Here is a 13,217-nt window from a genome sequence, read left to right on the forward strand (position 1 = left end):
GGTGGAGGCTAGGCTGTGGCTTCACAGAAGTACAAACAGGACAGACCCCGAGGGGCTTCTGCTGAATGTATGTTCAACCCCTCAGAGCAAGACAGCTGTGGAAATGCTATGCGTGGGCTCTTTAAGTTCACATTTCTTTTCTTTTTTTTAAAGGAATATGTATGATTTTATTTATCTTTTTGTTTAAGAAATATTTTCTTTTTTTATTGAACTATAGTTGATGGATAGTATTATGTTAGTTTCAGGCATACTACAAAACGATTTGATATCTGCATAACTTGTGAAATGATCACCACGATAAACCTAATAATCATCTGTCCTCCAAGTAATTACAATATTACTGACAATAGTCCTTATGCTGTATATTATATCCCCATGGCTTATTCATTCTATAACTAGAGAACCTCTTAATCCCCTTCACCTGTTTTGCCCACCTCCCACCTCCTCCCTTCTGGCAACTACCTGTATGTTCCTTGTATCTATTAGGATGTTTTCATTTCGTTCTGTTTTGTTTAGATTCCACATATAAGTGAGGTCATATGGTATGACTATCTCTAACTTATTTCACTCAGACTTATAACCTCTATATCCATACATGTTGTCACAAAGGCAAGATTTCATTTTTGATGGCATCTTTAGGATTTTCTATATATAGTATCATGTCATCTGCAAACAGTGACAGTTTTACTTCTCCCTTTCCAGTTTGGATTCCCTTTATTTCTTTTTCTTGTCTAACTGCTGTGGCTAGGACTTCCAATACTATGTTGATGAGTATGGCCATTCTTGTCTTACTCCTGATCTTAGAGGAAATGCTTTAAGCTTTTCACCATTGAGTATTATTGCTGTGCTTTTGTTGTATGTGGCCTTTATTATATTGAGGTACACTTCCTCATTACCAACTTTGTTGAGAGTTTTTATCATAAGTGAATGTTGAATTTTGTCAAAAGCTTTTTCTGCATCTATTGAGATGATGTGATTTTTATTCTTCAGTTTGTTAATGTGGTGTATCACATTGATTGATTTGTGGCTATTGAACCATCCTTGCATCACTGGGAAAAATCCCATTTGATCATGGAGTGTGATCATTTTAATATATTGTTGAATTCAGTTTGCTGATATTTTGTTGATATTTCTGCATCTATGTCCACCAGTAATATCGGCCTGTAAATTTCTTTCCCCTTCCTTCCTCTCTCTCTCCCTCCCTCCCTCCCTTCTTTCCTTCCTTCCTTCCTCTCTTTCTTGTGTCGGTGGTGTCTTTGTCTGGTATCAGAATGATGCTGGTCTCACAGAATAAGTTTGGAAGCATTCCTTCCTCTTCATAATTTTGGAATAGTGTGAGAAGAATAGGTATTAACTCCTCTTTAAATTTTTGGTAGAATTCACCTATGAAGCTGTTTGGTCATGGACTTTTGCTTGTTGGGAGTTTTTAACTTACTGATTCAAGTTTATTAGTAGGAATTTGTCCACTATATTTTCTATTTCTTCCTGATTCAGTCTTGAGAGATTGTACATTTTTAGGAATTTATCCGTTTCTTCTAGGTTGTCCATTTTATTGGCATATAATTTTTTGTAGTAATGTTTTATAACCCTTTGTATTTCTGTGGTGCTCATTGTAAGGTCTCCTTTTTCAGTTATGATTTTATTTATTTGGGCCGCCTCTTTTTTTCTTGATGAGTCTGGCTAAAGCTTTATCAATTTTTTTATCTTTTCAAAATACCATTCTTAGTTTCATTGATCTTCTCTATATTTTTTTCCTAGTCTCTTTTTCATTTATTTCTACCCTGATCTTTATGATTTCTTCAACTAACTTTTGGTTTTGTTTGTTCTTTTTCTAGTTCCTTTAGGTGAAATGTTAGATTGTTTATGTGGGATTTTTCTTGTTTCCTGAGGTGGCCTGTATCCCTATAATCTTCCCTCTTAGAACTGCTTTTGTTATGTCCCATAGATTTTGGTACTTTATGTTTCCATTTTCATTTGTCTCCAGGTATTTTTTGATTTCCTCTGTGATTTCTTCAAGACCCATTGGTTGCTTAGTAGCATGTTGGTTAGTTTCCACATGTTTGTGTTTCTTGCATTTTTTTCCTGTACTTGATTTCTAGTCTCATAGTGTGTGGTCAGAAAAGACGCTTGATATGATTTCAATTTTATTACATTTATTGAGACTTGTTTTGTAGCTATCATGTTATCTATCCTGGAGAATGTTCCATGTGCACTTGAAAAAAATGTGTATTTTGCTGTTCTTGAATGAAATGTTCTCCATATATCTATTAATTCTATCTGCTTTAATGTGTCATTTAAAGCCATTTTTCATTATTGATTTTCTGTCTAGATGATCTGCCCACGGATGTAAATAGGGCATTAAAGTTTCTACTAACATTACTTTCATTTTTCTCCCTTCATGTTTATTAATATCTGCTTCATGTATTTAGGTACTTATAATGGGTGCATATATATTTACAATTGTTGTTGGATTCATCAATTCTTGTTGGATTGATCCCTTTATCTATATCCCTATATCTATAATATTCTTGTTGGATTGATCCCTTTATCTATATCCCTATATCTATAATATTCTTCTTTGTCTCTTGTTACTTCTTTGTTTTAAAGTCTTCCATCTGATGTAAGCATTGCTATCCCTGCTTTTCATTTCCATTTACATGAAATACCTTTTCCGTCCCCTCACATTCAGTCTTCATGTGTCTCTAGATCTGAAGTGAATTTCTTGTAGGTAGCATATATATGGGTCTTGTTTTTTACCCATTTGGCTCCTCTCTGTCCTTTGATTGGAGCATGTAGTCCATTTACATTTAGTGTAATTATTTCACATATTTTGTTTGTGTATTTCTTAACTACTTTGGTGGATACAGATGATTCTATACTTTCGTCTTTTAACCTTCCTACTAGCTTTATAAGTGGCTGACCTACTACATTTACCATGTTTGCTTTTACCAGGGAGATTTTTCCTTCCATAATTTTCATATTTCTAGCTGTGGTCTTTTCTTTTCTGTTTAAAGAAGTCCCTTTAACATATCTTGTAAATCTAGTTAGTAGTGCTGAACTCCTTTAGCTTTTGCCTACCTTTAAAACTCCATCTTTTCAAATCTGAATGATAACCTTGCCAGGTAGAGTATTCCTGGTTGGAGGTTTTTTCCTTTCATCACTTTGCATATGTACTGCTACTCCCTATTGGCCATCAAAGTTTCTTCTAAAAAGACAGCTGATTGTCTTATTCCCTTGCATGTAACTAGTTGCTTTTGCTGCTTTTAAGATTCTCTCTTTAATAATTGCCATTTTAATTATAAAGTGTCTTGGTGTGGACCTCATTGGGTTCACCTCTTTTGGGACTCTCTGTGATTCCTGGACTTGGATATCTGTTTCCTTCCCCCAGGTTAGGAAAGTTTTCAGCTATCTTTTTGTCCAAATAAGTTATCTGCCCCTTTCTCTCTCTCTTCTCCTTCTGGGACCCCTATAATGAAAATGTTAGTACACTTGATGTTGTTCCAGAGATCTCTTAAACTATCCTAATTTTGTTTGTTTGTTTGTTTGTTTGTTTTTTGCGGTACGCGGGCCTCTCACTGTTGTGGCCTCTCCCGTTGCGGAGCACAGGCTCTGGACGCGCAGGCTCAGCGGCCATGGCTCACGGGCCCAGCCGCTCCGCGGTATGTGGGATCCTCCCGGACCGGGGCACGAACCCGTGTCCCCTGCATCGGCAGGCGGACTCTCAACCACTGCACCACCAGGGAAGCCCTATCCTAATTTTTAAAATTCTTTTTCCTTTTCTCTATTCAGCTTGGTTGATTTCCACTACTCTGTCTTCCAGATCACTGACCTGTTCCTCTATATCATCTAATCTACTGTTGGATTCCTCCTAGTGTATTTTTTATCTCAGTTATGTATTCTTAAATTCTGTTTCATTCTTATTTATATTTTCTAGCTCATTGTTGAAATTCTCACCATGTTCATTCATTCTTCTCCTAAGTCTGGTGAGCATGTTTATAATTATCACCTTGAACTTTTTATCAGGTAAATTGCTTATCTCCACTTTGTTTAGTTCTTTTTCTGAGGTTATCTTGTTCCTTCATTTGGAACATATTCCTCTGTCTCCTCATTTTGCCCAATTTTGTTTGCTCTATGTGTGAGGTGGGTCAGTTACATTTCCCAATCTTGGGGACGTGGCCTCATGCAGAAGATGTCCTATGAAGCCCAGCAGCCCCTTCCCCTCTCATCTCCAGAGCTACATGCTTTAGGGGTGCCCCCTCTGTGGCTGCATGCATCCTTCTGCTGTGGCCGGGATGGCTACTGTGGCTGCGATGGTAGCGGGCCTGGGCCCTGGCCTGGCTGGCTGTGAGGCCGTTCCTTTCGCAGGGATGCAGGCCTGCTGGAGGGCGGGGAAGCATTCTCACATGGTTGGCTGCACATTCCGTGTGGGCCTCCAGGCTGGTGCTTGCCCACTGGAGGGCAGAGCTAGGTCCCCATGAGGCTGTCAGTTTCATGGTTTTTAATCAGTTTGTGGCAGTCCAAGCGAGACGCAGGCTCCAACGCAGTCCCCTCACTCATCCATCAGAACGACTTTTAAAGCAGTGATCCTCAGGCTTTCCTGGGTACAGCAGGGAAGCGGGCTTCCAGCTTTCTACTCTCTAGAGATTGTGTCTGTGTGTGTCTCTTGAAAATGAGGTGGGAAGTACCATTTGTACATGAACATCCAAAAGCCCTGTTCTCTCTTCCCACTAAGAGTAAATGAATCATATGGAATCTAAACAAAGCTATAAAATTGCAAGTTTTAGAATGAGAACAAACGGCTCAAAGTCAGAGCTTTATCTCATCAACCAAATCCCTCTCACTTAAAGGTTTCCAAAAATATCAATAATTCACTGAAAACTAATTTGCAAAGCAAATTCGCATGTGAAGAAACTAATTTAGTGTTTCAAAAGTTGTTTTCTTTGAGACAGAAATTTTATTCCGATTTTAAAATAAGGATAATTAATAAAAACAAGCAAATCATTCATATTTTACAATAGGTCTTATATTATGCTTTGAAAATCTATTAAAGTGCTTTTAAAAATCCAAACACCAGTCACGTCATGGAGAAGTTTCCCAGAGATTCTGGCAGTGACAGAGTGTGAAATATCTTGTCACCAGTCAGGCCTAATTCACAAAACCCATGTGCCCTTCTTGAATTTTAGATATATCTATTTGGATCCAAATTCTGGGGGGAACAATGCAAAATACTCGATGGGTTTACTGGATACTTGATCATCTACATAAAGTTCTTACAGCAAAATCCAGGAAGACGTATCTATGTCACCCTCACCTTGAAGTTAGCTTGAAGGGTGATGGGCAGAGAGCCCATGTGGAAGACCTGAACTCCTGGGGACCAGAAGGACCAAACATCTGCCAGCTGGCTGCGTCAGCAGCCACACCCTCACTTAGAATCCAGGGACCTGGACTCTTCTTTGAGCTTCCCAAGATAGGAAGCCAGGGAAAGGGAGAACTCGTTAGCAAGGACCTCAGTGGTCATTCACGCTACTGCCTCATTCTACATGAGGAAACTAAGTCCCAGAGAAGCACAAGATTTTGCCTAATGTTCCTCAAGATTTCTGCTCAAATTTAACACTTCTGAGCAGCAGAAAACTTGATTTTCAAGACACGTTATGGTCGGCCTTATCGTTTCAGACTTGATTGAGGCGACACCCCTTTTGATAACCCTCGTCACCTTCCAAATACAGCTGACCTGCCTGTCTGTCTGCCTTCAGGAAGATCCTTTGGTTGAGATGCCAGCTCAGCTCTGCGGCTGCAAGAACTGGGGACCGAGGAATAAGGCTTGGGTTGGAAGAGGGACAGAGGGGTCGGGACGCAGGGAGGGGGCCTGGGAGGGGGAGGGGTCAGGGAAGGGTCAGAGGTCTGGACCACCCTTGGGTCAGAGACCATGACACACAATCCCACAAAGCTGGCCCTCAGGAAACGCTGTTAAACGTTGAGTTAAAATACCCTAGTTTGTCTTCTCCCACGAAGCAGGGCAGCAGGCCGGCCATCCCCAGCGCTTTTCCACAGCAGCTTTTATTCCTAGCGCTCGTCATAACCTCGCTCCCTCAAATTTATAGTATTTTCAGAATAAAATTCATGAAGCCAGTCAGAACACAGCCTCCATCCCATCACAATTCTGAGCAGTGATTCTGACTACAGCTGGGAAATAGCACACAAAAAGATCGGCCAAGCACAGGCTGACAGACAGACAGACAGAGCTCTGTTTCGGTGCTGAGATGGATGAGATCAATTTTGAAGCTTCTCTGCCTTCATATTCTAGGTTACAGACATCAGTGATTTTAGCGATTTTTTTTCTCTTTTGCCTCCAAAGCCTCATGTTTCAAACTGCATCGTTCCACAGTTATCACAGGCATCATGTTATATAACCCCAAGAGAATGAGTCACTTTATGATAAAGCAGCATTTTAGAATTTGTGGTCTACAGTAGGTTTTATTCAATTTAGTTGGTTGGTCAGAGAGTAAAAACTTTGAAAGACAGTTATACTCAACATTAGTACCTGTTTGAAAAACCAGTAATCCAGTTTTATATTTTCACTCTCAAATGTATCAATAAGGACTCAATGTCTCAATCAACAAGCATCAAAATGGTTAGCTTGCCTATACCATATCACTGTTAAATTTATCAGTACGCATGGGATATATTACAACCAGTCGGACTTGCAGAGTGAGGCATGGACAGGTACAGGCTGTAGACCCCTGTGAGGCCGGGGCCAGGTCTGTCTCTCACTGCCCATCTCCCCGCCGCCCAGCCCAGCACCTGGATGAAGGGATGGCTGCGTGGACAGGTGACAAATGGAATGGCATGAGTGTTTCCTAATCACTCCCCGAATCAATCACCCCTTGAATCACCCAACCAGCCTGCTCTGAAGGTTTCAACATTCATCTGCTGAACATAACACAACGTAGGGTTTAAGCAAAGCGGTCTTTCAAAGCGTCCTGCCTTCGGTACAGTTACACACGGGGGTGGGGTGGGGGGGGGCGGGAACAACCCGGCGGGAACAAACCCCGCGATCTACGCGCTCACCTGCCATATCGATGGCAAAGGGCCTGTCTGCTCTCCAGCCGGTGTACCAGCCGACGACCTTCCCGTTTTCCACCAACGGACGTTCATAGCGCCGCCCGCCAACCAGGCCCACTGGCCACACGGAGACCTTGCGCGTCGTTCGCATCTACAAAAGGGGAAAGAGATGCAGTTGAAGCTTCCTTGGGGGAAGGAACCTGTGAGCCACAGAAGAAACGGGGCGAGTGGAGATTTCCGAACGGTGAAGGTTTCCGAGCGGAACCAGAACCCTCCTGCGGGCAGACTGTTCCCCGGTTCCCTGCCGTGTGGCTGCCTGGTGCCACTGCCCTGTGCTGTCACGGACTCAGCCAGGGGCTCAGGGCTGAGAAATAAAGTGGGTCCATGTCTGAACATCGCTCATCGGAAGCTGTGACCATCAAATACTGGTCTATTTGTCTCAAAGCTGGATCTTCAACTACGCTTGGTCCCCCCGCAAGTGCAAGTTCCCGACTGCCCCTTAGGCAACCTTATTACTCAGCAACAGCAGCAATTCCTCTCAGAGGAGCCACAGGGGTTGCCTGTCTCTGATTTCTGTTTTACTGTTACAGACACAGAGCGATCTTGTCTGGGGACATTCATAACGGGATCCAGATACAGAACAGACACCAGGCACCCTCCAGACAGAAAGAAAATTGTCCCCTAAATTCGCCTGCCTTTCAAAGGCGATCAGGCCAAATTAGAGAGGAAAGGCCCACACGGGCTGCTGGAATCTCTGGTCCTCTCCAGGTACACGCTCTTAAAGACAGCCCTCAACTGGAAGTTATCTCCTGGATTTCTTTAAGGGGAAAGACATGTTGATACACAACACTGTAAAGCAACTATACTCCAATACAAATTAGAAAATAAAAAAGCAAAAACAAACAAAGACATGTTGATAACAAAGCTGGCCTCTAGCAGGTAGCACTTTGGGGGAAAACCATCACTGTCACCACCACCTCCTTCTGGAACACGTGCTGGGGCCAAGTCAGCCCATGTGGCGCCTTTCTGCAAACTAGAAAGAGCTGCCCCTTTCTCAGGTGGACACACCCATGCCGGGGCCCCTGGCTTGGCCATCAGAGCACAGGCTGGATTTCAGCAGTGCCTACTCTCCCAGCTGGGTGTGCCACACCGCTGCACCAGGCGGACCCGTTGTTGGGATCGTTATAATTTCAACACCAATGCTTGACTTTTTATTTGCTATAGAACTGGGTCATGGTCCGTTAACCAGTGATTAAAATAAAGATTATCAATCAAGGAATTATTTAATGAAAGGAAGAAAAATTATATTCTTGGCAAAGATTTTCAAGTACAATTCAAATTAAAAGTTATGCTACTGTATTAATGAAAATATAACTCGAAGCTCCCGTTTAGCAAATATCCCAACTTTACTTATTTATTAATATCCCACTTCACTCCAAAGAGCAGATTCTAGAGCATGAAGCAATCCAGGTAGCGAAGATCCCACTCTATTGGTCTTCCACAAACCTGAAGTGACTTTTTTATAGTCTATCACTTTTTCAGTAAATTAATCACCATTGCCTTGTGCTAGTTCATACTAACTTAATTTTTTTTAAATAAAGTGCTACTGAAAAAACAAAAGAGTGCTACTGAGGTATAACTGACTATAGGAAAGAATTAACAGTCCTGAGACTATGACTTTCAGAAAAGCCTGCTTATAAGCTGGCCCTTGGCTGGCACCTGGGAATCTGGCTTTTGAAGCATTCCTACGCTGATAAGGTTGTTTTGCCCGCCTGCGCCACTGAACACGTTTTCTTTTTGGGCATCTGAGATACTGGTGGGCAGAGGTGCCTATGTGACCAGCCCCCAGTCAAAACCCTGAACCTGAAATGGGTTTCAGTGGGCATAACCACTGTACCTCCATAGTTACAGCTTTGCTGCTGGAGGGAAGGTGTGCTCTGCGGTCCCTCATGGGGGGCAGAGGACACAGGAAGTGGCACACGGATTCCTCCAGACCTTCCTCACGTCTTTCCCTCACTGATGTGCCTACGGATCCTACTGCGTCCAGGTGACACGTCTTATCCACAAGCACAATACATGCTGGGTGCTAGGGGTCCCAGTAAATCCCCAAGCATGTGGGCAGGCTTAGGGACCCCTGAAAGGATAAAATGCATGTTTTGAAGAGTAAAATTTGATACACTTTGACCTATGTAAATGGCCATGAACACATGGCCAAAATGAAGATAATAAACATATCCATCACCCCCAAGTTTCCTTGTACTGTTTTTCTTTTGTGGTACGCGGGCCTCTCACTGTTGTGGCCTCTCCCGTTGTGGAGCACAGGCTCCGGACGCGCAGGCTCAGCGGCCATGGCTCACGGGCCCAGCCGCTCTGCAGCATGTGGGATCTTCCCGGACCGGGGCACGAACCCGTGTCCCCTGCATCGGCAGGCGGACTCTCAACCACTGCGCCACCAGGGAAGCCCCCTCGTGCTGTTTTTTAAAGCCATCCCTCTTTACGCTCTCCACATCCCCTAACCCCAGGCAACCGCTGATCTCCACAGAATTTTATATGAATGGAAGCATATGGTATATACTGGTTTTTTTTTTTTAAATTGGGCTTTTCACTTAGAATAAGGATATGGAGATTCAGCCAGGCTACGACGTGTATCAACAGCTCAATCCTTCCCATTGTTGCACAGTATTCTACCGTGTGGATGTATGGGTGTGCCACAGTTTTGTTTTGTTTTTTTAAATTTACCTGTTGATGGACTTCTGGGTTTTTTCAAGCCCCTGGATATTACAGATGAAGCTCTTATGAACATCAGTGTATGAGTCTCTGCAGACTTCATTATATTTGGATAAATACCTAAGAGTGGAACGCCTAGATCACACGGTACGTGTACACTTAACTTTTTAAGAAAATGCCAAATTACTTTCCAAAGTGGTTGCGCCGTTTTACAATCCCGCCAGCAGTTCCAATCATTCCACATCCTCAACGAGACTTGGTGTGTTTGGTGTTCCATTTTAGTCATTCTAATAGGTATTAGTAGTATGTCACTGTGGTTTTAATTTGCATTTTTCTAATGACTGATTATGTTGAGTATCTTTTCATGTGCTTATAAGCCATATGGCATTGCTTCTTTGGTGAAGTATTTGTTCCAATCTTTTGCCTACTTTTAAAATGGCTTATTTCTTTCCTATTGTGTTTTGAGAGGTATTTATATAGTCTGCATACAAGTCCTTTCCTTAGATATGTGACATAAATAATTTCTCCTTGTCTGTGGCTCATCTCTTCTTTTCTTTCTTTTCTTAATTGGGGTATAGTTACTTTACAATGTTGTGTTGATTTCTGCTGTACAACGAAGTGAATCAGCTCTATGTATATCTCTATCTCCTCCCTCTTGGGAGAGATGGCTCATCTTTGGAAGGACAGACAGTTTTAATGTTGACGAAGTCCAGTGCATGCATTTGTCCTTCATGAAGAATGCTGTTGGTGTCATAGCTGAGATAGTGTTGCCTAACCCGCAGTTTTCTCCTCCTTTCTACAAGTTATCATGGATTTAGGTCTTATATTTAATTATGATCTATTTTGAGTTAATTTTGTGTATGTGATGTGAGGGACTGAAATTCTTCTCCTTTTTCTTTTTTTGCGTGTGCATATCCAATTGTTCCAACTGTATCTAATTGTCGCAGAACTACAGAACAGCCTTTGTACTCTTGTCAAAAGTCAGTGGCCACCTACGTGTGAGTTTCCTTCTGGACGTTCTCCCTGACCCATTGGTCCACTTGGCGATCTAATGCTACTACCACACTGTCTTGATGTACTGTGGTTTTATGACAACCGCCGTGACCAGGTGGTGTGGGTTCCCCATCTCTGTTCTTCTTCAGCAGAGTTGTTCTGACTATTTCCATACGAGTTTCAGAGTCAGTCTGTAAATTCTGACAAATTTTGATCAGGACTGCGTCAAATCTATATATCAATTCACTGAGAACCGACAACGTAGCAATACGGAGTCTTCGAATCCATGAACATGGTCTCTCTCTCTCCAGTTATTTAGACCTTTCATTTCTCTCAGCAAGGTTTTGGAGATTTAATTTTGAATCAGTATTAACATTTAATGCTTTTGTGTCCTAGATCTTTGCCATAGGTGGGAAAAAAGCCAGAAATTTTATTAAAAATTTCCCCAAAATACGGCCCTCTCCTCAACTCACTCCACCCCTGTTCCCTCACACACTGCAGAAAATGAAAAATTTCCATTTTTTTAATTTGATATCTCAAATATGCCAAACATACTGAGAAATCAAGTTAAATCTAGTACATGTTTTTCTTACAGTGACAGAACGGCCTTGTATCTAACAAGGTACTGAAAATAGTGCTGTGTCCTTTTTTTGATATTTCCTTAAAATGCCTATGATTTTTTAGCTCCTAAACTGCTTTTTCCTGGAGCACTAAATTTTCAAATCTGAAAAGCCGGTAAGCGGACCTCGTCCCAGACCTGGGTATCCTCTTGAGAATGCATAGGTTGCGCCTGCATACAGCAGGTGCCAAAACATTCTTGATAAGTGTGTAAGCACCATGTGGTACCTGAGACCTGAGCCGTATGTAGCAAGCAATCAGGATGCTGTGTTGTGAAGGGGCACCTCACAGGCAAGAGGAGGACAGACAGGAAAAGAACAGAAGGAAAGGGGAAACAGGAAAAGAGAAATTCCCTTACAGAGGAGAACACACGGAACTGTGGGAGCGCTCCTACCGGGACAAGCGAACACGGCCAGACGTGTTGGGCGCCTGGCTTTTCACTTAAGTAGGGCTGTGAAAGACACGTAGGATTTTCCCCACAGACTACAGAATGGCCTAGGGTTCCGGGTAATGAGACGAATCAAAGAAGGAACCCTTCGCACTTCTGTGCCAGTTTCATGCTAGAACATGTAGGTTTTATTTAGCATGCTCCAAATTTCTGAGAGCAGCTCAGAGCGAACATTTGTCCATGTTTTATTTTTTCAGAGGGTCGGGTGCTAAAGGAAATGCGAGGGCTATTTGAATGCAGGTGATGTGGCAGGACTACGTTTCCAAGCATGCGACATTTTTTAAAGTCTGTCATTTAAATACAGGCAGCCCGTCACATCCGCGGGTTCCACATCCTTTACACTATCCGCGGTTGTTGGATCTGCAGATGCCGAACCTGCGGATACAGAGGGCCCGGGATGGGACTCGGGCAGGTACCAAAATCCGATGGGACTTGGATTTTGGTACCCACAGCGGGTCCTGGAACCAATTCCGTGGATACCTAGGGACGACTGTCGTTTACAACTTCAGAAAGATCCAGATGCCCTTGACGTGTACGCACGGCTCCGAGATTCAGTGTGGAATCCTTCATTCCAGGGTTAGACACACAGCCCCTCAGCACACGACCACTACACTGCACAGGGTGCGCCGGCATTTCAAAGGAAAATAGCACAGCTATTTACAGGACTTCTGCTCAGCACCCCTGGGATCCATCCTTTGTTGTGTGCCCTTTTCTCTCCACCTATGCTCTTTAAGGATTCCTAAGCAGCCTCCTCCTTTTCTGAGAGGGGGAAATGTAACAATGACTGTTCCTATTAAAAGTAAAAGCACTTTCCTATAACTAAAATAGTCTCCATATTTAGAAGCTCTGTTACTTGCTTAGCACAAAATAGCAGTTACGTCACAGGCACGTCTTCCGGTGCCCGGTGTGAGCTCCAGTCTGAAACTGAGGAGTAAAGCACTGGATGTTAAGATGAAGAGGAAGCAGTTCACGTATTGATAGGACAATATTATGACCAGTTCCGGCCCCCAAAGGCATTCTCTTCCTATTTATTCCACGCTAGAGTCATACTCTGTCACTTACTCCTCCCGCCATGACCCCCAGTGAAGTGGATCGGACTCGCAAGCCCAAATCACGGGCAGATCCAATGGCTAAAAGGACCACGAGATGCATGTGGGACATTTGCATGCTCCTCCGGGCCACGTGCCTTTTGAACTCCCCCAGGGCAGGTGGTGCCGGTTCTTCTGCACCTTCTCCAGGAAAGCAGGGCGGCAGGGAACTGCCGTGCACTCCTGGGTCTGGTGACTCTTACCAACAACCCGCTCCTGTTTCTTTAGCCAACGTTTTTTCCTGCAGCTTTAAGCTGCATGGCTTTGGCCCCTCTCTGGGA

At 43.1% G+C, this 13,217-nt stretch overlaps 1 protein-coding gene across 1 annotated transcript in view; it reads right to left on the reverse strand.

The window, feature by feature from the left end:
• Positions 1-13,217, reverse strand: part of B3GAT2 (beta-1,3-glucuronyltransferase 2) — a 79,062-nt gene that overhangs the window by 30,592 nt on the left and 35,253 nt on the right. Inside the window, exon 2 of the mRNA XM_033867405.2 lies at positions 7,069-7,213. Coding sequence (XP_033723296.1) covers positions 7,069-7,213 — 145 coding nt within the window. The remainder of the gene's footprint in view (positions 1-7,068; positions 7,214-13,217) is intronic.

The sequence above is a fragment of the Tursiops truncatus genome, chromosome 12 (genome assembly GCF_011762595.2).
Source record: "Tursiops truncatus isolate mTurTru1 chromosome 12, mTurTru1.mat.Y, whole genome shotgun sequence".
NCBI classification, from domain to species: domain Eukaryota; kingdom Metazoa; phylum Chordata; class Mammalia; order Artiodactyla; family Delphinidae; genus Tursiops; species Tursiops truncatus.